The sequence below is a fragment of the Ips typographus genome, linkage group LG1 (assembly GCF_016097725.1).
Source record: "Ips typographus isolate SLU linkage group LG1, UJ_Ityp_2.0, whole genome shotgun sequence".
Classification (NCBI taxonomy): Eukaryota; Metazoa; Arthropoda; class Insecta; order Coleoptera; family Curculionidae; genus Ips; species Ips typographus.
In genome coordinates, this window is record NC_138422.1 from 14,360,986 (window position 1) to 14,387,219 (window position 26,234).

At 32.1% G+C, this 26,234-nt stretch overlaps 1 protein-coding gene across 20 annotated transcripts in view; it reads right to left on the bottom strand.

Annotated features, from left to right (window-relative positions):
- The window catches only part of br (broad-complex core protein), a 70,994-nt gene that overhangs the window by 6,898 nt on the left and 37,862 nt on the right, over window positions 1-26,234 (bottom strand). For 4 of the 20 annotated variants that reach the window (XM_081995850.1, XM_081995851.1, XM_081995853.1 and 1 more), the window contains exons 2-8: window positions 17,367-17,568; window positions 16,150-16,338; window positions 15,882-16,093; window positions 15,629-15,831; window positions 15,422-15,575; window positions 13,413-13,633; window positions 11,244-11,309 (exon numbers count right to left, since the gene is read on the bottom strand). In XM_081995850.1, the coding sequence (XP_081851976.1) occupies window positions 11,244-11,309; window positions 13,413-13,633; window positions 15,422-15,575; window positions 15,629-15,831; window positions 15,882-16,093; window positions 16,150-16,338; window positions 17,367-17,552 (1,231 nt within the window). In that variant the 5' untranslated portion in view covers window positions 17,553-17,568. Of the gene's footprint in view, window positions 1-1,602; window positions 1,867-3,353; window positions 7,313-7,354; window positions 10,676-11,243; window positions 11,310-13,412; window positions 13,634-15,421; window positions 15,576-15,628; window positions 15,832-15,881; window positions 16,094-16,149; window positions 16,339-17,366; window positions 17,569-26,234 lie in introns of those variants that run through there. The other 16 variants (XM_081995861.1, XM_081995860.1, XM_081995869.1 and 13 more) reach the window with 15 other exon arrangements.

Sequence of the window (26,234 nt, forward strand, 5' to 3'; positions counted from 1 at the left end):
CACCCATTTCACAGAGAATGACCAGTTTCTACATCAAGTTTATTTCTTAAAGTGGTTTGAAATTTTAAAAGTATTTGAAATCGTCAACATTTTTTGAAATTACTTACAATTACAGACACATTCCTGGAATTAACATGAATTTGCCCAGATGGAACACTTTTGAATTACATATTTAGCATTATTTTAGGTTTGTTGAAACTCCTTAAAAATGAACATTTTAGAGAAATCACAGAACGTTATCAAAAATTAGAATGCAATTGAATCGGTGAGTGGAAAAACTCTAACATAATGTTCTTAAAAACAAGGTTGCCAGATTAGGGAATTTTCCTAAAAAAAATTGAGGATTTTTTTTGGGAATATTTTTTCTGGGCGATTTCGACAAGGGAAAAAATATTTACCAGGGGAATAACTGGGGATTTTAGGTCTGACCCTACTGGAAACCACTCCTTTAGGAACAATTGGAACTGGAATTTGGAACTAGAACACTGTTCTAGGATGGTTTTTTCAGTAATTAATATTGTTTTCATTAAAAACTCTGTTTTGACAAAAGAAAGTAGAAGTTTTAAGCTACATTTTGACGTTGGAACGAACCTCCTAACCGTCACAGGAACCAAGTAAGAGCTGTCAAATTGTGACATCCTTAAAAAGCTTGTTCAGTTGCGCTGACCTATTTTCTGGTAAATATTTCAGTTATTTGTGATTTGAGAAAGAAAATTGTGTTTAGTTAAAAGAAAGTCAAAATTATGGATTATATTTTGACGTCTGAACGAACTTTCTAGTTGTCATAGTAACCAACTTAGCACGTGTCAAAGGAAATCGAGTCGACAGATCTGGCAACCATGGCAGAAAAGAAAACCAAATTTAGCAATTCAAACTCCTCTGCATATCAATTTTTGGTAACGGTTTTCCCACAAAACATATTATTTTATTCTTTTTTCTAGTAAAGTAAAAGTATGAATAAAATCTTTCAGTAATCAGAGTATAGAATTATTTTGAAGAATTATTAATTTCTTGGAAGTAACTGCAATGTTTGCAGTTTGCAATTTTGTACCAATTTTGAAAAGAGTTAGAATTAAGTGGAATTTAGGACTTTTTGGAATTACACGTGGGATTACCTATCTGAAATGTTTTGAAATTGTTTGGTTTAACTTGGGAATAATCTGTAAGATTGCATGCTATTTCCTTTATCGAAAACAGTTGACGTGTCCAAACGCTTTTCGAAAGAATCTACAGGGTTCCTAAAAATGTCCCTGGTTCGTTTTTGATGGGCCACCCTAAATAAGAGGTCTGAAAAAATAGGTGAATAAAATAGGTCTGTTCGTAGAGGCAATTTTAAACTGGTTTTCAACTAATAATTGGAAAATGTTGGTTTTTATTGGTTGAATATGGTTGGTGAATAATGGCCAATAGCTGAACATGATCTTCTGATTATTGGTTGGAGATTCTTTCTACGAACCAACGTATCAGGTTAAAGTTTTAGACTCTTTAAAAGTTTCTTCAAAATTAGTTCTTACGAAATCACCAACATTAAGAAAAACAACTTGATGATATTGTTCTTTGTGAAACGGGCGAGTAGCACCGCAAAACAAAAATAATCAGTACCTGTATAATCGGCGGGTGGTGAAAAGTCAAATTGTTCTGTTGGCTAAAAAAACTTAATATCGATATCTCCGGGTCTGGACTTGTGATACGTGTAGATGTGTGTCATAAGGGAATTCCTCGAGCAGTAGACGCGTTCGCAAATCACGCACCGGTACTCTTCCTGTCTTTCTGCATGTTTGTCTGCGATATGTCTCTTCAGAGATGCTTTCGAACAGAGCACTTTGCCGCAAAGCTGGCAAGTGAACACCTTCTTGGGCGATACCCCTGCAAAAGTAAATAGGACTTCGTTCGTTCTACTTTAACAAAAAAAAACAAAACTTCAAAACTAGATTTTTTCAGTTTTGCTGGCTCTTCTGGTCTGGTTTTTGATTAAAACGCGAGTGTCGCCACCAGTACAAAACAGACATTTTTTTTTTTGAACCGACGCCGCTGCCATGTCACCGACCGCACACTCGCGATCCGATCACTGCCAGTCCCTATTTTTTTGGTACTGCTGTTTTTATGTTAATTTTAATTAAAAAAAAAACTTTTTGGACAGACTGGTGGGACGTTACGAACGTTAGAACGAAGTTGAAAGAGGTATTCCCAAGAAGGTGTTTTGTTGTCCTTTTTGCCCGTTTCTATAATTTTTTTTCAGAGTTACCACCCGTCGAAGCGAGTGAGAAACCAAGGTGGCAACCCTGTAGCTGTAATATCTAATGCGCATGGCATTAACTAATAGTAAGACTTGTACAAAGAAGCAGATGTAAATTGGCAACCATGGAATTTTTGAGTGTGCGGTTTGAAAAAATGGCTAGCGACGTATAATAAATAACTCCCGACTTTTTTTTCCATTATGGTGGCAACACTCGCAGTGTTGGGAACCATGTATATTTGACGCTTGCTTACAGAAACAACAAGAAAAAACACAAAAAAAGCTGAATATAAATGGTTCCGATTTAAGAAAAGAATTAACAAGAAACATACAAGCATACATATCACGCACATTAATGGGATTTTATACAGGGTGTCACGAAATAATGTATTACACAATTTATAGTTCATGTATAGGAAATGCTTATGTTGTTGGAACTTTCGTTTTTTAGAATATTAAATTTGTAAAATTAAAGGAAATCGGCAGATTAACAGAAAAACAATTGTCTCAATTGGTTTTCATTGTTATGCTGAGAATACTGTAGAAAAAGTATAAAAAAACATAAATATTTTTCTATAAACAAAATGTGATATAACCACATCTCCGCCACTGACCTGAATTAATGATATAAGACTTCTCTCTAAAATGGCTAGCAAAAGACGCTTTTACCATATTTACTTCAATAGATAAGAGAATTAGTAAAATTTAATAGTATTTTGGAAACCCGAAATACAATATATTCACAATTTTCAAATACAAATATTTTAAACACGTTTTAACCTAACTAACTTTTGGAACCAGAAGAAAAATATACATGGAGCTCCATTACAAATGTAGAATCATAACGTTTTCTTTGAGTTTTTTCTAGCTGGAATAAGTCGAAATTTACAGACCAACCCTGTATTTCAATTAGCACTGAACACAATTTGGACTTCACCACTCTGTACCTAAAAAAGTAAAGCTCCAACAACATTTCCACACACACACACACACTATAAATTTGCAGTACATTGTCTGTAACACCCTGTATAGCATCTGTCAATAAGTTTTCCTAAAAAAAACTTGTTGATAGACTTGAATTGCTGCCTAAAAAAAGCGTAAAATAAAACCCAAGCCGTTTGCTTTTGCAAATGTAAAAATATATTTAAACATAAATAAATGTTATACAACAGTTACATAAAATATAATAAAATATTGCATCAAACAACATTGAAACATGCCTAGAATGCAAAAAACTAAAAAAAAAACGCCACTACACAGGACCAAAATCGAAGGTTAAAGGAAATATTCCTTATAGGAATGTTTGCTTTAGCCTCCTGGGACAAACTAATAAGAATGGGGTTGCCAATATCGTTATTAAATAAACCTCAAGTGAAATAAATAAAATGTTATTTAAAAATTGTGTTGAAAAATCAGTCGCAAACTTGACGGTTCAGTCTTAAAGAATACCTCGAGTCTCAAAATAAAGAATTTCTTTCAGTCTTTCCGTAAGTGTAATTCAAGTCCTGTCCTCTCCATTTTAAGAAAAATATGAACATTCTTTAAGTTTAATAATAATTATATACTCCTGCCTATACAGTTGAAATAGTAAAAATAATAAAAATGTAGGTAAATACACTTATAACTATTAGTTAAAAATAAATAAATATGAACTAACTAAGAACCATTATACGGTGGTAATGAAGCCTCTTATACACTACAAACTGTTGTACAAGTGAAATTTTGTCAGTTACAACAAAAAATTCAACAATTTCTGGCAGTGAAACCACAATGGGTGACTAGATGTCCAAATTATGTGAAAAATCTTTTATTGCACTAATTTCTTATCGACTGTTGACTTTTTGTGCAAACTGCAAAATCTACTTAACCAACCAATATAAAAAACCTAAAAAAATTAAATAATATATTAATTAATATAAATTCCCATTCACCCTTTTTTTTTAAATCTTAAAAGTAAACTCAACCAACTAAAACATTATTACTTATATACAATTTATATGTCGTTGAAATGTACAAAGCGACAACATTACGCTTTTCAAAAATAATAATATATTAATATTATAAAATCTTTAGAAGTAACCAACAAAATATATCACAGAGCCTAAAATAAATAATTATTGTAATGTTGCCTTAATAAATAATAATATTTATAGTTTATATGCCCTACTTCCTAGTATATAATAGAGATTACTACTTATTGTACAATAGTATTTGTGTTGTTAACGCTTAAAATTATTAGTCAATTAGTGAACACCTTGAAACTCACCAATCTAATACTTTCTTAAAACACTTTCACAGCCAAAAGTTACCTAAAAACTAATTTTGATTATCGCTTTCCAACATTGCAACAAACTAAAAATCTCCAAAATCAGTCTTTCTCTCAATTATTCGAGTCCAAATCACAATTTCAATCACAAAGTGTTCACTAATCGGCAAGTTTCGTTTCAATTTCTAATGCTCGTCAATTTGGCAATTTTTCAGAAATAACAATGAACGAGCCTAAAAAAATTACACTTAAGTTTTTTAAAATTATTATTGTCATTTAAAATTTAATACTAAAATCTTAAAAACTACAGCTCATGAGATTGGCAATTATGTTTTCGAAACCCCATTATTTTTAAATTGATATGACTATAAATTTATCAGACTAGTTAAATTGTTTAAATGTTAAAGAATTTAATTTGAATGTAAATGGAAAAAAAAGTTAAAAATAGCTATATTGCTACAGTAGTACTCTTTTAATGGCATACAATTTTATAGTTAATAAGCAGAAATGGATATATTGCTGAGTTTTACCATTTCGGTTAACAAACCGAAAACTAAAGGTTTCGAAAATTGTAAAAAAAATAGCCAACTTTGGCTGAAAACAATGAAAGTTTGGCACTTTCTCAATTTGGGTTAGTTATTCAAAACCTCCGCACTAGTTTTTTTTTCCTTAAAAACGCAGAGTTGCTCGTCTTCAAAAATATTTCGAAATTTCTTCAAATTATTCTAAAATGTCGCAAAATAGGTTGTACAGACACTAGTAAGTCTTTTAACCTAAATACTTTGATTTATTGATTATTGAGAAATTCTTATTTTTTTTAGTAAATAAACAGTTTGGCAACGTCGCCAATAGTGTTGATGCTACCGAGGTCACGTGACCTTTTTTCAAGCCCAAAATTGTTAGATTTACTGTCCAAGTGAAGCATATTTTACTAAGACAAAAAATAGTCAAGAATTTGAGGTTTTCAAAAATATGCCCGTCGTCGTTTTTTTGCAATATCTCCGAAACTTCTCGAGTTAGCGAACTAAAACTTTTAGTGAATGGTTAGAATCCTTGAAAAACCCACATTTTTCCATGTATACTATTTTCTCGTAAATTTAGTGGTTTCATGAGCAAAATGGAAAAAGTGATTAAACCAGAATTCTTTGGTAATCGATTTTTTATCTAAAAAAGAAAAATTTTTGAAACACAAAAACAAGGTGAAAATGGCAATTTGATGATGCAAATCGATCTTAGAGGTCTTTAAAAACTTCAGAGTATCAATCTTCATAAAAAAAAATAAATTGAATTTTTTAAAAAACTTAAAAACTTCAAATTAGTCTTCGATTACTTCAAAAATACCAAGTATCAATTTCCCTAAAAAACAATCTTGTTGAACCTCAAAAACAGGACCAAAATGACAAATTTAAATATTCAAACTGCTATGTGCAATTCTCAAAAATAAACTGAAAATAACAGTTTTTATGATGCAAATCTGTGAAAATTTCAAAGTACCGATAGCCATAAAAATTCCCGGTTTTTGGATATTTCAAGATCTTTCAAAACCCAAAACAGAGCTAAAAATGATGAAATAAAAATTGGAAATCGGTCTTCCGATTTGCAATTGATTTGATTTCCATAAGAAAATCTAAAGAGCTAAAAATTACAAATTAAAAATTTAAAATTGGACTTAGATGACTTTAAATAAATGAATGCATATTTGTGTATATAAAACTAGTACTTTTTTATGTTTTTTTGTGTTTTTTTTTAACTTTCTCTCGCAGATTTTTATTCTAGCATCTTCATAAATATAAGTTTAAATGCAGGTTTTTCTATTTTTAATTTGACACGAACCCTTTTAATCAATTCAAATCTTTTCTAACCTTCTAAAGAGTATGACACTAGGCTAGATAATGGTTTTTGTCATAACTCGAGTTGGTATGACACTCATTTTGTTATTTTTTTTTTTGGAATTAAGATAAAACATGATAATCGATTACCAAAGATCAATTTGATTCTTTGGTATCTTTGAAAATTTTATGTGATTTTTGGCCAAAATATCACTTAAACTTGCCTAAAAAAAGAAATGAAAAACTTGCTTTAACCCATTCATTTGGTTATCTCTGAATCAGCAAATTCTATAAAAACTGGAAGTGTCACGTAACTTTAGAGAAATAAGGTATTGCTGATTAATTTTGACTTTTTACCTTTGACTGGCTTGCCCTATATTCTATGGAAAATAAAGTCTCCCTATTACCCACCCTAAAAAAAGAAAGAAAGAAAAATAGAGAGAAGTAGTATCATAAAGAGTAGTGTTATTACGTTATATTAAATGTGTTAAAAAAGATGTTTTGACTAAAGTTTACGTTTGACTTTTGACATATTATAATTACTCTTCGTTGGGGTAACACAAACATAATAGTCATTTTTCAGAAACACATATTTGTAGTATTGCGTGGCCTTTTCATGTTTTTGCATTATCATTATCCTAAATTGCAATGTTGCCAATTCAACCTAGACACTTAAAAAATGTCATACTGAACTAAAACGATGGGGTTTCGAACGACAAACGGCTGTAGCGGGGCCTAATGGGCGCTTTATGGTCGGCAAAGTTCACTTTTGCCTACGATGGTATATGCTCCGGTGGTTGTTAAGCGAGTTTAGCGTGCGAAACACTTTTTGACACAAATGACAGACGGCGTTGTTCAGCGGCTGCAGGTGCTGCTGCTCCTTGTGCCTTTTCAGTGTTAGTTTGGTGCTCAGCATCTTGCCGCAGAGGTCGCATCGGTGGTGCGACGTTGCCGCGTTGCCGTACCGTCTCGTTCCGCCATCTGCTGGCCGCCACCGAAAACATATAACATCCATTAGGCCTCCGCTTTGTTATCCAATCTGTTTATTTTTACTACTCCAGTTGCGCTATTGGACCACTCGATTCGAGTTGCTTTCAGTCTAATTTAAACATGGCGAGCGAATAGCGGTTGGAGTAACAAAAATAAAAAAGTTGTTCTTTTCTTCGTTAATTTGAGTGTAATTTCCTGTTTGTTATTGGTTTACGAACCCCACAACCTTAATCTACGTTTTTTTTAGTTTAATAAACTTACATAGTTTAAAGTCTAAATTGTCTACATTACATCGGTCTGTACGTTTTATTGCAAAATTTAGAACGGTTTTGTTTATGTATAATAGGGTGGTTCAGCATGTTTTAATAGTATTTATTAACACTACAACATTGCTAATGTTACAGCATATGGCTAAGATTTATTATTGTGTTAACCCAATACTATAACAAAATTAAATTAAACTTCAATCAATTTCTAAGCTTCTAATGTTTAGATCATGATCACGTGCTCATTTAGTACTCTTAGCTGAAATTTTGGTAAGTCACGTGTCTCACGGTCACGTGACGATGGAGTAAGTACATCAATTGAAGAGATTCCTTAATTAAGCTTCTATGTTGAATTCTTATCGTCGCGTAACACCTGTTTTGTAAAATTTTGACTCAAAAAGACATTTTCATAGTGATGTGACGTGTAGAATTTGACATTTTTTTAGATTTTGAATTGGCTTGAGATCACGTTGTCAAAAGTTTTTTGCGCAACTTTACGTTTTCTGTTTATTTTATTAAGCTGTTTCTTTGTCGGCCTTACAATCTCTGATCGTTCATTGGTCAATATAGGTTTACTACGTCATACTGGCCTAATTTTTAAACAACGTAATTTTTCAATACTATTTTTCCGACTTAATTGCCTTCTGAGTATTTTAAAAAAATAAAAAATATACGTGTTTTCCTTTGTGACCTTTATGACCTATTATAAACATAAATTTAAAAAAAATATGAGAGACCCTCATTAGCTGCCTTATGTTCACGTGACCATTCTGTCAAATTTTATGTGAAGTTTAAATTTCAATTATATTATATTTTCTAACTTTGACTATTTTGACAATTTTTGGCTGAAATTTTGACTTCAATATTATAGTTTGAGATTAGGACCATTTTTAGGTTTATAATCAGCTTCTCATGGTCACGTGATTGTTTTGTCCGTTTTGAGTCACTTTTAGACTGTTCCTAGGCTTTACTGACTTTTTATGATCACGTGACCGTTTTTTTTTTTTGGTTAAATTTTGTTCATTTATTTTAGCTTTAGATACCTACTTTCCAACTTTATTACAATTGGCTGTAAGATCACCTGACCATTCTGTAAAAAAAAACGAGTATTATTTTTCGGCTGGTTCATCATAAATATGAAACTAAAAACATGAGAGACCTCCATTGGCTGCTTATAGTCACGTGACTATTTTGTCAATTTTGATATGACATTTAAACTCCAATTATATTATACTTTCTAATCTTATAATTTGTTTTCCACAGTCACGTGGTAATTTTAACTCTTGAAATTATTCCAAATTATAATTGATATTTTCTTAATTGGCTGCTTATGGTCATGTGACCAATTCGTCTTTTTTGACTTAAACTTTTTGTTTAGATACATTTTAAACCCTATAATTGGCTGCTTATGGTCAGCAGATCATTCTGTAAATTTTTAGATAAAGTTTTGATAGTAATTTTTATGTTAAACATTATCATAATCACACACAACATAATCTAATAATTAGGTTTTTACTACAATATTAGTTTTAGGTTGTTTTAAGCATTTCTAGGCTTTTTATCACATAATTGTTTTGTCCATTTTGACTTGTCACTTTTCTACTTTTCCTATGCTTTTACTGGACTTTTACAATCACGTGACCATTTGGTTAAATTTTTTGCTGAAATTTTGACAATTATTTTAGCTTCAGATATACTTAATCAAAATTCATAGTAAGTGATTGCTTAGGTCACATGACCATTCTGTCAATTTTTAACTGAAATTAAAATTTGTAACAATTGTAAAATGCACTGTTTATACAGGGTGCTACAAAACTGAAGGTACGGAGATATCGGAAAATGCAAGAGATGCAAGGTTAATCAAATTGTGTCAGATAAGTACTCATCTTCACAATCTAGAAAGTTATAATAATCTACCAAAGTGAGACTTAAATGTAAAAGATAAAGTTGCCATAAAGAATACCCCTTAAAAAATCAATAATTTAGGTAAACCAAGAAAAACACGCTTCCGTTCCTGAAGATGGGTAGTCATGTACACGAAACATGTCAAACAGTTTCTTTGCTATTTAGGAGTTGAATAAATTTAATTGGGGGAAGTTCTGTGATTTTTCTCCTCCATTAGTGATGATGAGTGACTTTTCCGATGAAAAAATGGATTTTTACTTCAAAATATTTTAATTTCTCAAACTACTGTATCAAATTGGCACAATTTAGACAACTCTGTTTCCTACAGTTTCTCACCTTCAATTTTGTACCCACATCTTGTACTGTATTTACCAGTTTTGTACAATTTTGCTGTTGTATAGAGTGATAAAACTCGAGACTTTTATTAGTTTTTGTCCAGTTAATAATGCACCACTTACTGGTTATTAAAATTTGGAAAAGTATAAGAAACCATAGTGAAAGACCATTGTGAGAGGAAAAGCGAATTGACAAAGTTATGCCATCAAGTAAGTGGTGGTAGTGATGTAAAGAAAAAGTAACTTTTGAATTAAATATAACAGTTGGATGGTAATTTTAAGCTGTTTTCAAAACTGCCGAACTACCCTATTATCACATAATGGCTAGAAACATAGTGTGTATCATAAACGCTCAAATTATGAATGCAACAAAACCGTTCCACTTTTAACCTAAGGATTAGTTAAATATCAAATTCCTACCATGTATAAAAGTAACGTTCATTAGGAATGTGGCATTACTGAGTGCTTTTGGATTTTTTAATCTAATTAAGTTAAATCTACAACATCCAGCTGCCTTCAGTACCCATTAGCGGTTCCGATTCTTCACTCAGAGTTAATGTAGCAACACATCAACGCCAAGTCAAGAACGTATTCTTTTTTCGTTTAGCTTCTTCACAAGTAAAACGAATGATGAGGCGGCACGAGCTCGTCGGTCTTAATATTTTTTACGTTTCTGTGATAGATGCTCTTGTGATTTCTGAGCGAGTTGAGACTGCTATACACTCGCTTGCAAATGTTACACACCGGCTCCCTTGAGGGTCTCATATGTACGTTTTGAATGTGCCGTTTGAGTCTCGTCAAGGAACTGAGGCTCTTGTTGCACGGCTGACATCGAAAATCTTCCATACCTATCGGCAAGAGGCCCCAGTTTAGACAGCCCTACTAGTTGCCTCTTAGTAGTCTAGTGTTTTTTTTGTTTTAAAGCCAAATTATTTACAGCCTTTATTAGTAACCTACTTCGAATATTCTTACTCACTAGATTAGACCTAATACTTAATAATATTTGAACTTTGCAAGCAACCTAACTTTAAGAGACTGGTTTTTTTTTGTAAACAGAGAGTTAAATTGGCTTCCCCAAAAATAAATAAAAAAAAGTGAATGGTAGAATAGACACGCAAAACTAAAACACACAGTTACCAGACCAGAAAAACACACACGTGGAAAACGTTTAAATAAAAAACACAAACATAAAACACGGAAAGACGAAAGACACTTCTGGACATACACTGATTGTAATTACGTTTTCTCCAAAAGGATCTTTTTTTCTGTGCTTTGGTAATAATCCCTCAAAACAATCATTACACTATGTTATGTTACTCATTCAATTTTACTAATAAGTGGCGAAACAGTGTGATAATCATTTTGTACGGGATGATATTTACAAAATGAAAAAAAGATAACAAAACTGTGGCTTACCTTGAGATGTGCCTGCCAATGTGTCGTTAGTTTGCAACGACTGATTGAGACCTGGAACAAACAAGTCTACGTTTATTATTGCAGTTAACTATTCAGTTAACTGCCCAAATTCGAATCAAGTTGTGAGGATACTAAACTAAAGGAAGTAAAATTTAAGTCAGAGAATAGTTTCAGTTTTAGTGTGTGTGTCTCCAATAAAGACATTCTACCGGAATAACCTGTAAATGCAGTATACAACAATTGCTAGTTGCAATAATGATAAATATAAACCGCATGATTTATCTGACTGTTGTTGAAATATAACAGATGACCATTTTGTGGCTGACAAGCGGTATAATGTTACAAAATTTTAAAATATACTAGAATATAAAGAATTATTATTTGATAAATCAAAATAATGTGGTTTTAAAAGTAAAAATGCATTGCCTTCTTGTGTTCTATCGAACTTGTTTTTCTTAAAGGCTGAGGTTGTCACAAACCACCTTTAATCATCAAAAGTTCGGGTTTAGGTTAGGTTAGGATACTTACAGTAAATATGTGGTTGCGTGTCATCATTTAAGTAAAACGATCCTTAATTATTACAGACTGTCATCTTGTTCCAACTAGAGTAAATAATGTAAATTGAAAGTTACTTTGTTGCTTTTTTTAAGATTTAAAATATTTGATAATACCGACTATGCTTAAAAATTTAACAACACAAAGAAATTCGAAACATTTTTCCATGTACACAAATTTGTTGAAATATGTCCTTTTCCACACATACTGAGTGTCAGTTTTAATAAAAAATAAGATTAAAATTTCGGAGATGTTCTAAATTTATTCAGACATTTTTTGTTGAAAACTGGTATGTGTCAAATATGGCCTAATAATGCGAACAAGCTGTCACCAAATATTGGGAAAAAATAAGTTTTAAGGACTTTAAAAAAAAACTAGTGGTGGCTAAATTACCAGTAAAGTAAATATTTTACTTTACTAGGAAAATTTGACCGGTAAATTGCAAATACTGTGTTTCTAGCTGTTCAAATTTTGACAGCACTTTTCTCGTTGGCTGTACCAAATTTTGTAGTATTTTTTTTAGGTTATTAGATAGGAAATTTAATGAGGATTCCAAAAATGTGCTCAAAACAGTAATTTTTACAATCCAAGTGGGTTCTACAGGCAATTTTGTCCTTCACTGTCCTTTCAAACTGTGTTTGTGACAGTTCAAACTTTGACATCGCTTTTCTCCCAGACTGCACCAAATTTTGTAGTATTTTTTTAGGTTATTGGATAGGAAATTTAATGAGGATTTCAAAAATGTGTTTAAAACTGTCATTTTCTCACTCCAAGTGGGTTTGACAAGCAATTTTGTCCCTGACTATCAAACTGTGTTCAAAAGGCAAAAATCAGAGTTTATAAAAGTTTTATTGCAGTATTCGATACAAAACGCGTTTCTGAGATTTATGACAGTTGTTTTGACAGTGGTCAAGTTACTCCCTAGCTAATGGTCATATTAATAATCATTTCTTAAGGGTTCTTTAAAACTTAAGGTAGCCATAATACTTGTTATTATTACTCCTTGAGGCTACCTTAAGTTTCAAGGAATATGATTATTAATATGATACTAAACTATCCTCCAAAAACTACGCGACATCTTTCCCTAATGTCAAAATTGTCAAAATTTGCCTAGAATTTACAAGAATGTTTAACACAGTTTTTGAAACAAAACGTGTTTCTGAGATTTTAATTGCAAATCTATTTGTAGAATAGCTATAATAAAAATGTAAATATAAGAATAAAGGAAAGTACAATTAACGAATTTGATATGTTTGTATATTGTAATGTAATTATTACATTTGTAACTACAATTTTAGATGTTAAAATAAGATACAACGGTATACTTTTTGTATTGCGTTTTAAAGGCAAAACCATAGAATATTATAGTAGTCGCACTGTTTTCGAATTTGTAAGAATTTGCATCCATCGTATGCTAGCTTACAGCTTTTTGAACGTCTTTTGTCGAAATTATTAAAATTATAATTAATAGACTGACATCTATCTCAAAAATCTAATCTTCTAAATCTGGATAAGAAAAAATAATTATACTGACCAACTTGAGAATATTTGGTTATTATCGTGCAACACTAATATAAAAAAAAAATAATAAAAAAAAAACAAAAGTCAACTAACCAAACTTACTTCCAAGGGTAGCGGGATCTGCTAACGCGGCCATGCTGAAATTGAAGCTGCCAGCCGCAGTGGCAAACAATTTGCTCTCGGATGGTGTCAAATATGGTCCGATGGGACTGTCATGGTCGTCGTGGTCGCCCCCGGAGCTGCCTCCAGAATGGGGACCGTGCGTCAAATTGTTGGGACCGTTTTCGTTGGGTGTACCTTCTCCAGAGTCGTTACTGTTAAAAAACAGAAATTAATTAAATAACAGTATAATAAAAGAAAATATAATAAAAGAAGTAGTAGTCCATTTTCTTTCAGTGGAGTTGTACAAGTGCAAAAGGAGGGGAATGACACGCAGTCGTCTCCACAAATCTTTATTACGACCTTCAAAGGCCTGCTCTACTAGTTTCGGACATATAAATGGCCATCTTCAGGAGCTCAACTCGACAATCAATGTGCGGGCTGTCTTTTTATAAAGGGGGAGACAGTGAGACCCATGTTGTAAAAGTTTTGTGAATTTAAGGTTGTTAAAGGTGGGAATAAAGCTGAATGGAGAAAAAAAGAAAAAACTGACACTACATCCTATTTAAACAAAAATACTTAAAATTAGACCCATTTTAAGGGCTGGGTTAGACCCTAGGGTGAAAAAGATAAATGTAAAACCAATCCACCATCCATTCCATTTCGATCGCCTCTGCCGTGGATGGTGGATTGGTTTTACATTTATCTTTTTCACCCTAGGGTCTAACCCAGCCCTTAAAATGGGTCTAATTTTAAGTATTTTTGTTTAAATAGGATGTAGTGTCAGTTTTTTCTTTTTTTCTCCATTCAGCTTTATTCCCACCTTTAACAACCTTAAATTCACAAAACTTTTACAACATGGCTCTCACTGTCTCCCCCTTTCTAAAAAGACAGCCCGCACATTGATTGTCGAGTTGAGCTCCTGAAGATGGCCATTTATATGTCCGAAACTAGTAGAGCAGGCCTTTGAAGGTCGTAATAAAGATTTGTGGAGACGACTGCGTGTCATTCCCCTCCTTTTGAAAATATAATAGTTTGATAACTCAAATATGACTATTATTTGTTCACTAATTAAATATTCCTTATAAAGCTTAATATTGGATTTTGACAAAGTTATGTCTAAAATCACAAATCTGTTTTTCAATAGTAATTTGAATACCTAGGCCGGGAAATGGTATTTTTTATAAGGCCGAGGCCGTCTTACGGCCGAGAACAACAATCTTGAGGACGAAAAAATTATTTCACGGTATATTGCACCCTATTTAAGGGCATAAGTCAGGGGACAGTGACGAATTCTGCTTAAAACTAAGTAGAACCAAGAACCATCAATAAAATATCTGAACCGAGCTGAACATACAGTTTTATTATTTGCATTAATTTGATTTGTTTAGAAAAAACTTAGCTTAGGAAGCATTTCTTTGTGCCCAATTCTTTGGGGCAAAATGGACATAACCTAATAGGTCTTGCCTTAATTAAAACAACAACAACAACAACAACATAAACTTGAGAATAATTAGCCTAAATTTAGACTAAAAAGTGCTAAAGACAAAAACGCTTAAATTTGTTTCCACCATAAATCTTAAGAAAACTTCTTCTTTCCTACAAAGTACCAGCAAAATAATATCGCAAACCAAGTTCAATAACTCTCAATAGAAGACAGTTCAAGAATAATTTCTTTCAGAAAGTGTTTCAAAATTAAAGAAATGTTCACTTTCATTGGTTGAATGTCCTCGTGACATTGACATTTTCTGATTAGTGGCCAATAACTACATTTTTCTATGATTATTAGTAGTTGGAGATTCTCTCTAGGAATAAACTTATTAGGGTTGTAATAGATCTCTCTTCTTATAATTTGTATGGATAATTTTGAAACTTCCATAACTGTATGTCTGTGATGGCTTACACTACACTTAGTATCTGTTCGTTTCTGGTGAAAACTTTGCTAAACTTATTTTAAGATGACAAATTTCTAATTAATTATTAAAGGTGAAAGGAAATCCTACCTATTTTCATCTGGTTGATTTGTACTACACATCAATTCCATCGGCTCATTCTTGACGTTGTTTTCATTACTGTCGCTGTGACATCTCGATAATGGGTGAGTTGGTGAGGGTGAGCACGGTGAGTTTTCCCTGTCAGTACTACTAATACCATTTCCTGCAACATTCACCATTTTAAATACCTGACAGGTGGTTTAACACAAAATTTACCTTCTATAACTTCCGTTTTGTGAAGCGACGAATTAATGTTCAGATTCAGTGCGTTGTTCTTCATTGCGCTCGGTGAAAAATCAGCCGGTTGCGTTTGTGGTGGATTATGGGACAAATTCAGCTCGTTATTGTTATTGTTGCCTATTATGTGTTCAGCCCTTGCCCTTTTGTGTTCGCTGATTTCTGGGTCCGAGGATATCCTTCTAAAATATCACTTTATGTATCAACGCAAAAACCGAAGGAAAACACAAACCTTTCAAATCGTTCTCTCCTATATTGGATGGCCGCCCTCCTCAACAATTGGTTGACGGTGGCACCATGAGGTGGGGAGGTGGGTGAGGTGAACAAAGCGTCCTCGACGAGTTTGTCCGTGTAGTTACCGTGGTGGTTGGGGATTGGCGGTGTTGAAGGCGCTGAGTGCGGCTGTTGTTGTTGAGATCTGATCAGACTTTGTACTTGAGCCAACTAAAAAAATACAATTTTTTAGCACCAAATTTTGGGGCAAATTTGATGTGCTTTACCTGTTCTCTGCCATCTCCGTGCTGTTGCGTTAAACCGCTAACTCGAAGAACTTCAGCGGTTTTCAGGAAGGAAGAGAGAGATCGCTGGTGAACGTTGACTTCACCGTGGTAGATAAACTCCACCAGGGCGTGGAGATCTGTCCAAGCCACGTCTTGGAGTACTATCACAGGATGCTTACATGGAGTAGACTGTAATGATGATTAATATAAAAATCAAGTTATGCAATTGGTTGGGAATCAAAGTTGCGTAAATAAAACGAAAGAAAGCAATGACATTTCCGTAAAAACTGTTCCAAAAAGGTGTCATTTACGATAATAAACCTTCGGTAAAGTAATACCTACTGTTTTATAACCTTATACATATACTATAACAGATGTTTTTATAAAAATTGAAACAGACCTTAAAATTCTTATTAGAATCTGCTGATCTTTTAACAGATTACGAGCTTGAATTTACGGTTTGTTGTGCCATAGTTTATATTGTCATCAATTTATATGAAATAATTGTGAATAATTGTGATTATTCACTTTTCCTTTTTTAGTTGATGAGTAGGTTCCAGTTTTAGTGTTATGGATCTTGATTCTTAATATGCTGGTTCCCATTTTGTTTCTTTTTCCAAAGAATTAACTAACATAAGTCACATGTTTATGGATTCTGAGTTAGGCTGTTGCCATATGGAAATTTTAACATAAAAATACATAAATAGACGATTTTTCCATTATTAGCCACTTTCACACATACCCCAAAAGTATGCAGCCGGTACGATAACGGTACGTCCTTCGAAAAAAGTGTATACAGGGTGTACCTCTTTAATATCAGCTATCCAATGGTGAATATTTTGTATTTTTGACAATGCAGCCAGTTTCCAAACATTTTTTCACCAATTTTCATAAAGCATGTTGGTGTCAGATGACTCAGGAGGTCAAGGAAAATCGATTAGACCAATAAAAATTTCCGACTATTTTGGAACTTTGAGAATATAAAATAATCTGTAAAGATCTGTTTAAAAATCTGCGATTTAATTATATTTTTAATTTTCACCTTCGCTTTTTTGGTGTCATTGAAATATTGAGTTTCGCAAAACCCCCACAAAATAAGACTTGTATTTCTATCTATCTGGTTTCATCATCAAATTCATTTATCAACATTTTTGTTTCTAAAATATTCAACTTTTAACTAACGGTTTACTTTAACTTAAAATCTGGTTTAAACTGACCTTAAGTAACTCTCGGAAATATGGGCTGCAAGCCGAAAGCACCACTCGATGGGCTTTCAAGCTTTTTCCGTCACAGGCCAGCGTGACGTCAACAAAGTCTTCGTCATCCCGAAGGTTCTCAAAGGCTGATGTGATGCTGCTTTGATAATTGTTCCAACGCAGACAAAAGTGTTGAGTGTCGACCATCGTAAATTACGTTCAGCTGCAATAAAAAACACTTTTTTATACCAAATTTTACGAGTAATGGTGGTAGATGGGCGTTTGCAGGGTGAAAGGGAAAAGAGGAGTAAAACCAGTAGCGTATATGTTTTAAGTAATTTAAGTAAGTTTTTACTTATCTCAAATTTACAGGTGAGGTTAGATAAATCCAGACTCTTTTCCAGACATTTCTCTAAGGGTTACTGTATTTAAAATTTAAATTTTATAATTAAAACATTATGAATTCAATTTTTACTTTATATTTTGATTTTAAAACTATCACGTGATCTTTAGGTCCGTTTTGATGATTAAAAAAAGTGTCACGTGGCCCTTCAAATAATATTTCAAAATTTAAAATTTGAGGATTGAAAATAGTTCAAATTTCACCTTAAGAATAAGAGTCGCGTGACTTTAAAAAACATCACTTTAACCTTAGAAACGGTCACGTGATCTTTAAAGTAATAATTTGACATTTAAAGCAATCACGTGACCTTCAGAATTTTGTTTGACGTCAAAAAAGAGTTAACAGTTACAAGGCAAAAAGTGACTGGGTATACCAAGCTCAGGATGCAACTGCTTCGTTATTTGACGAGTTACAAAAAAGTGTAAAAGAGGAAAGTTGTGGGAAATGTGATCCTCTACAAGATTGTATTAAGGGTTTTTTGCATTTAAAGGCCCTCCTTAAGGCGTTACAACGCAAAAAGGAACAGAGTGCACCAAATTGTTTTTTTTTAAATAAATTCTAGTAGTTGGACAGCTAATTAAAATGAACTATGTAATAGACTCTGGAATAGAGTAAGTATTATTCGAAGAAGCTAGCACTTCATTAAATAATAATTATCCGTTTTCAAGATATTTAAAATTTTGTCTCGACCTCAACGGAAAATGCATAAACTTTCTTATACAAAAAAATGTACAGAATTACTGCAAAACTTAACTATGTCATTTTAAATAAATATTTTTCTTTTGATTTTTATAACTATTTCACATTTTTGCTATGAAACTTGCGTCACGTAGTGAAAGAGTTAACAATTTGAAATTACTATCTATATCTATATTTTTGAAGAATTTCTCCACTGTTATAATAGAGCAGCAATAATTTGTATATTGCACAATTCAGTTCTTTTTTTTGATGTTTATAACAACCTAACTACTGACGTCACTGACCATATTTTTGATAGCAACTATACCATTAATTTTTTTAGGAAAAAGTGATACGCTACTGGTGTCTGGCCTAAATACGGCAAACCCGACACAGACTGCACATTTGTTTATTACTTATTGGTTTACAAATAAGATTCGACCTTCAGACTATAAAATAAACGAAGACTATTTGGTTGTTTTAAGTGTTGCAGTGTCAAAAAACCCATTTGAATCTTTTTAGCAAAGTCATTCACACTTTGCATGTTTGCGTAGCTGGTTGCAACACAATTTACTACCACAGGAAAAAACCTACACACATTAGTTAAAAACGCGTGTACAGTGTACAAAAATGATTCAAACCACAAATAGCGTCCTGTATCTACGAAACGATTCAAATTCTTTGAATTTGATTAAACTGTCTGACTATCGAGGATGTGAATTAAAGATAATAAAACCGCAGCCAATATGGTTCTAACACCTCTACTTTGTTGTTAAACGTTCCCAATCTATAATTGGAACTATGACCCACCAAATTCGTTTTTGGCATGGGATTTTTAAGTTTATAATCAGCTAATACGTATGCAAGAACGATGCGGGTCCAACCATTGTTCAAGTAAAATTTTTGCAACATAAATTATTGTTGCTTTAGTTTTGTTTTATATTAACCGTAAAATTGAATTGCAGAATTTTAATACTAATTTAAAATGTTTTCTGGTATCATTATACACAGGGTGTTATAACCTGACCAACGTTTTGTGGTTTTAAAAAGAGAATAAGCTATTTATGTACCAAGGACGTTAAGAATGGTGGTCATTATATTCTAAGAGTTGATTGTGTTATCATAATGTTATGTTTTTTTAATTAATAATAATTGATAGGTGAAAATATAAGTATTTATGTACCAAGGGCGTTACAGAGCATATAATGTCTTGAAATGTCCAGAGCTTAGTTAACCTATACCCTGGTCCTGTATCTGAAATCTCTCAGATACTTATTGAAAAAAGTTTTCTTGAAAATAGTGACCAAAAATCTAAATTTTCCGCATTGATTTAACTTATAATTTGATGGAGTATAAGGTAACACTTATTATGGTCGAAATTTGCTTAAGACAATTCAGTTGACTTAGGGAGACACGCAATGGTAAGCAAAATTGGAACCTAAAGACATTTTACTTTTATTTTGATAGTAATTGAACAACTTGAGTGAGTAATTCTAAAGACTTTAGCCTGTAATCTGTCTTTAAAATCTTGCGTCACGTGACCATTTACACGTTGAAGTAAATGTCAAATATAATTAGGTCCATTTTATTTATTTTATAGAACCTTGAAGAAGGCGAAAAGGAACGAAATCAGACAAATGGCTAAGAAATATTAAAAGCCAGTGAATACTAAAATTGAATAAAAAAAATTAAATTAATTTTAAGTCACTTCTGAAATACGTGACAAAAATAGGAAACACATCTAAATCATTTAAAAACCAGAGCAAAAAGTCCACGAATCTTATCAACTTTACATGCTACTAATGATATCCTCTAGATCTGTTAATAAGTGAATAAATCATAATAAACAATTTTTACGAAAGAATGCCTAAAAATTAATTGAAAATAGTAAGAACACATATACACATTTTAATCTATAAAGCAGAGAGAGTGCAATGAGTGCATGGTCTCTGTCTCTGCTTTGTGTCATACTTATCAGGTGTATTATGAAATTACATAAAAAATGTCAGGCTTAATGAATACAAACAATTTGTAAAAAAAAATCAATAAACTACTCACAATCTCCATCAACTGATAACTTCTTCTACTTTTACATTGAGATTCGGACATCTGCGTAGAAAACAATAGAATACCACAATTCCATTCAATTTATGCTTTAGTGTAATAACTTTAGCTTTACGATAACATAGTTTCACGATATTGCTTTAGTTCCAGGAGGATAACAATGTAAATCGAAAAACTAGTCATCACTGTATACATATAGGAAATCCTTAGAAAGAAAGTCATCTAAATTATTATTATTATTTGTCATCATAGTAATCTTAACGAAATGACAAAGTTTTGCATGGAAGTCGATCATTTAAATTCAGTGTACAAAAAGTTCGGTTAACTTAGCTTTAAATAATCTTTAGAGAATCTGATATCCTTTACAGCAACTTGTGGGTTTTAACTGCTAGTTAACACTATTAACAAGCTGAAAATCTGTTTGAGGGTAAATCCATTTAAATGTGAAAATTTGAATGAATGAACTTGTAAGTTACTCTGAGTTGGTTTCACGCTATTCTTGTGTTAAAAATATGACAAATGATAGACAAAAAAAAAGGTAAAACAAATATAAAGTGTTTTTTTCTTTCTCTCACTTGCAAGTATTCGGTACATATTTTTAATTCATATACTCTATACAAACAAATTTTATTCGGTTTTTTTATTAATATACTTACTAAAAAAAGTAATAAATATTTGAAATGCAATCAGAGAAACAAATTAGAGTGAGCAAGGATGGAAAACCCCATACAACCGGATATCCTGGTTAAATTTACCCGCAACCTAACCAAATATCGGTAACCTAGAACTTTTATCAGTGCCTTTTAAGTATGATTTTTAGAGCTAAAGCAAAAATCAAGTTAATGACCAACTTTTTATTTAATGAGTTTCTTCCTAAGATCTCTGAGTAATATTGACATCTTATAGACAAGTTCGACAAACACAAATTTACACCTGTAGGCAGACTTAGGCAAAACCCCAAATTTAAAAGAAAATTGAGGCGTTTTCTAAACAAACACAAAACTCTAATATACCATCATCATTCTCTATACAGGTTTTTAGGTTTCTGTTATTTGTATCATGCAATAGTAGGTAAATCATTCGGCGCTACTGAAGTTAAATCTCAAATAGTTTTTTTTATTAAATGTTGTTTTTTACTCATTTTTACTGTCTACTTTATTTTTACCCAGTAAAAACTGCTCCATTATACTGCACTACGCTCTAAATGCTCTGAGTTCAGTTTAAAATGTCCTAAAACAAATCTTAATTTCCACTTTCAACCCTCTCAACAAAATAAAACGTTGGCAGCCCTAAATCGGCCCTGGTACAACCACTCTAATTCCATAATCCTTCAACTCCCCTCCCCCTCCCCTCTGAAAAAAGCATCCCCCTAGATGCGTTCCACATTCCGTTCTGCGGACCGCCGATCATTAAAAAAGTTCATTATAAAAAATTTGATTGGACGACGGCTGAGGTGGTGGGGGAATCGCGAAGAAGAGCACGGCCTGGAGTTCAGTGGGGGGCGAGGGAGGAAATGACGGCGATTAGGGGGGAAATAGAAGAACACGGAAAATAGAGCGCGAAGCAAAAAATATTCCGGACGCACTGTTACGCGGCATAGAAACGAAAGGAAAAGGAACAGGCGCGATAGACTGGCGGGGTATTCTCCAAAAAAAAGGATCGAAAAATCTGATTTGTTATAATTTAGCCATTACAGAAAAAAAACACCACAGAAATTACAGGCTTAATGATTCAGATAAACTTTATTGACTGATGATGGCCTAAAAACACACTTAACCCTTATTCCTTTATTTTTTTGTTGGTTCTAACCAATCATCTACACATTACGACCTTCAGTTAAAAATAGATTGATAGCATTTTGATATATTTAGTTTCTAAATGTGGTTTATGATGGATTTTATCTAAATTTAATTTTTTTAGTTGACTTATACGGAGATAAAGTCACAGTTCCACCACATCTTTTTCAATGCTTGTTCCATAGAACGAAATAATTACACATTATACAATAGTTGGGTTTTGATTATCGTGTTAACAACTTGTATTTTTTATTTCACTGATTTAGTAACTGCAGTGATCACAGATTTTATTAAATTATCTAAATTACTGGAGAACAATCTGAACCATAATCAGCTGTAATAAACCCGGAAATCTAGACTAAATTTTGGAAATTCTGAGTTGGAAAACCTTGAAACTTGGAGATTCAGATTAGCTATTACGACAGCAATATAAGTAGTATTTAATTAATTGTATTTAGAATCTACAGATCCAATTTTTAAAGTAGCAGTTTTAAAACTAGTGACGTGACGAAAAATAGTGATAGGAACGTCACTTTAGTTTTCTGTTTTCAGTTAGAATAAGACACTCCAGCAAAGTGTCAGCTGTCAAATTTGTTAGGGCAAACATCTAATAAAATAGTTACAATAATACGGCATTTCAGTAGTACAGTAAAATGTACACGGAAATAAGAAGCGTAGATCAATATCTTACCATTCTACAATTTTTTTGCACTTTGCCCCATGTTGACATACGACTAATCTGCTGATGTTATATCGTAGCAAATTTTGACCTTATAACAAATTTACACTGTTTTATCTAGAAAATTTGGATTTTGACAACATTTTCAAAGCTTGGAAAAAAGAAAAAAGTCCAAAACCACTGATAAATAACATCAAAGACCTTTGCTCTGTTCTGTAAGTAGCAAAACATAAGTAATATTCAATTGTCTTAGGGAATTGTTTTAATGTTCAAAGTTGGTAAAAAAACATGTTTAAAGAGCTTAGGGCTCGTTTTAGCCCTTACAAAATTGACAGTTAACCGATAGTTCTGTTATTAAAAAGGGATAGTTTCAACATGAAATTCACTTTATGTAGAGTTAAGCACAGATGTCACTAGCAGTTACACGTAGTTACCATGCATTTACAAGGTTTCAATTAATTTGTAAACCATTTTTGTGCGTTATTGCAAAAACTCCATTAAATAGTTAGTATTTAACTACAATCAAAAACTTATTTTCAAGCTTATTTCATTTGGATTGATAAGAGTATTTAGTAAGAGTTATTATGTTTTGAGTACATTAAAATATGCTAATAAACAATTTTGAAACAATAGACGTACAGATATACCATGTGAGTCATATCCCATTTTATTTATTCTAATAATTTGGGTTTTTTTAATAAACTTTCTCTGTGTTTATTTTTTTAAAAACCGTCTAAAGGTTGAGTTGTTGTTTAACCTGAAAAAAAAACTGTTTTTCTCAAATATACTGAAAACTGACAGTTGTCAAACTAGTAAGTGTCAAAGTTAAAGAGCGTCAACTGTCAGAAGTTAAAAAATTATTTGACAAATCCACCTTAAAAAAAACATCATCATTGAAGGTCTTTGACCTTGCCTTTCATGTAATTAGCAATTTCTTTTTTAAAAACACAGACAATGCCGATGAAGGACGTCCATTTATGTACATATTTCTCCCATTCCTTGATCTGATGTTACTTTACAAGTAGGTCATTAACATTTCTGGGGTAAACCCCCAAAGGTCAGTGTCAAATGCATGCTAATAATTTGTGATTATGTTTACACCGTACTTTTACATATAGGCGACATACGTTTGTCTCAAGACTCTCAGGCACATTGTTGTTATAAGTTATTTCTGATTGTGTAAACCTAGTTTACTGATAAAGCTTTTCTGCAGCAAGTAGTAGTAGTAGCTAAATATCGTTGGAATAAGTCACGTGATCATGAATATTTTTGACTTGGAGTGTCCAAAAAGTTAACAAATTTAAAAACTACAATTTTTGGAATTTAATACAACCTTTAAATTTGAATCTAAAAATTGTTGGTACCAATCACGTGACCTTAATAATCTAAAAGAGTCACGTGACCTTAAAATTTTTTAATGTTTTTAGTGAGGAATTACTAGGAATGGAGCTTTGAAAATCAAAATGGAAGAAATCAAGTTTTGCTTTATAAAGTGAAAGATCAATTCAAGATTAAAAAATAAAAAGTTGAAAGCGACAATTTTTCAAAATGGTCAGTTAATTAAAAGGCATATTTTGGCAAAAGTATATTAACCTGAGTTTTAAGTTGTAATAACATAGGCCATCTTGTTTTATCAGAATGTTTGACAATGTCAATATCATGTAAATCAGTAAAGAATGAAGCATTTTTTTTAAATTAGTCTAAAAATTATCACGTGCATCTTAAAAATCTAATATAATTATAATGATACATGTATTGCCTTCAAAATGATTGATGTGAAATGTTGATATTTTTAAACAACTAATGTAAGAATAAAATGAAAAAGCACAACATAACAATAATTACATAGTAAAATTGTAACAGTTGTGGTTATGCTTCCCTTTGAATAAAGAGTTTGAATTCTACTGACTGTCACATTTTTGAAATGGCAGTCAAATAAATAAAAGTTTAAAAAGTATTCAAAATAGTCATCATAATATTGATTTTGAGTAAATGCAAAAATAAAATTAGATATTTAGAGTAAAAATAGTTAATTTTTTGCATTCAAAACTACATGACTTATAGTTTGTTACAAATAGTAGGATTTATGTCACGTGACTTGGACAGGCCAATACTCATTATAGAGTGGAAAAAAATATAAAAATTATCCAATCCAGAATGTTCATGAATTTCACTTTCAGTTTGGAAGACACTGGCTACCATCGAACTTTGAAAACTTGAATTTTTGCATTAGCGCATTTAAGTTCAACAGGTTAGGTGGTAACTATGACATTTTGCACCTGACGCAGTTTAGGTTAATTTTGAAATTAAAAAATTTTCTGAAAAAAATCAGAAGGTACCCTTGAAATTTCTTGATAATTCCAGTTTTTCACGGTCAAACGGTGCATGGTATCGAAAAAGTGTATAGAAGGTAAAAATAGAAGGTTCGTGGTAAAAATTTCAGACCTCTAACATGAAACGTTCCTGAGATATTAAGTAAGAACTGCAAAAAACGAGAGTAAACTTTGACGCCCTCTAGCGGCTAAACGGAACAACTTAGCCATGCCCATTCAACGTTACGTGATAGCCCCATTCATTAGTATTCTTTTGTTATACGGTGGTTTTATACAGGGTGTTTCAATTAAGCGAGTTATGGACGATTTTCTGAAAAAGTGCACCAAAATTTCGCTCAAATTAGGAATTTCTACTTTCGAAGGGAGTGGTCAAAGTAAGGCTACTAGAGCAAAAACAATTGAATATCGATACAAACATGTTACATCAAGTAGGCCTAGAATTTGATGTAGATTCCAAAAATCGAATAAAAAATTGGTCATCCCATTTGAAAAATTGAAAGTTTGGGTTTTTGCTCAAATTTGGGACAACCTGTATACTGATGGATTATTTAGGAATAAAGTAGAAAATATGTACAAGATTCATATTTGGTAATTTTTTGATAAAATAAAAATTTATAATTCGGTTATTTTGACAATTACAGGATGGTTCAATATACCAATATGTAGCCCTTGAAATTCTCTTTTGACCACCCTGTATAGCGTTTACCTAAAACGTCGAATAACTGAGTTATTTACTGTTAAAACTGAGTTGTTTGTTGTAAAGATTGAATTTGACAGTTTTCACTTTGAGAGTCCATAACTCTATTTTGACATTTACAGGGTGGTTTAATATACCAATTTGAAGTCCTTGAAATTGTCTTTTGACCAACCTGTATAGCATATATAGTAAAACAACCATAAAGTTTGTTTATTTCAATTAAAATTTTGTCAAAATCC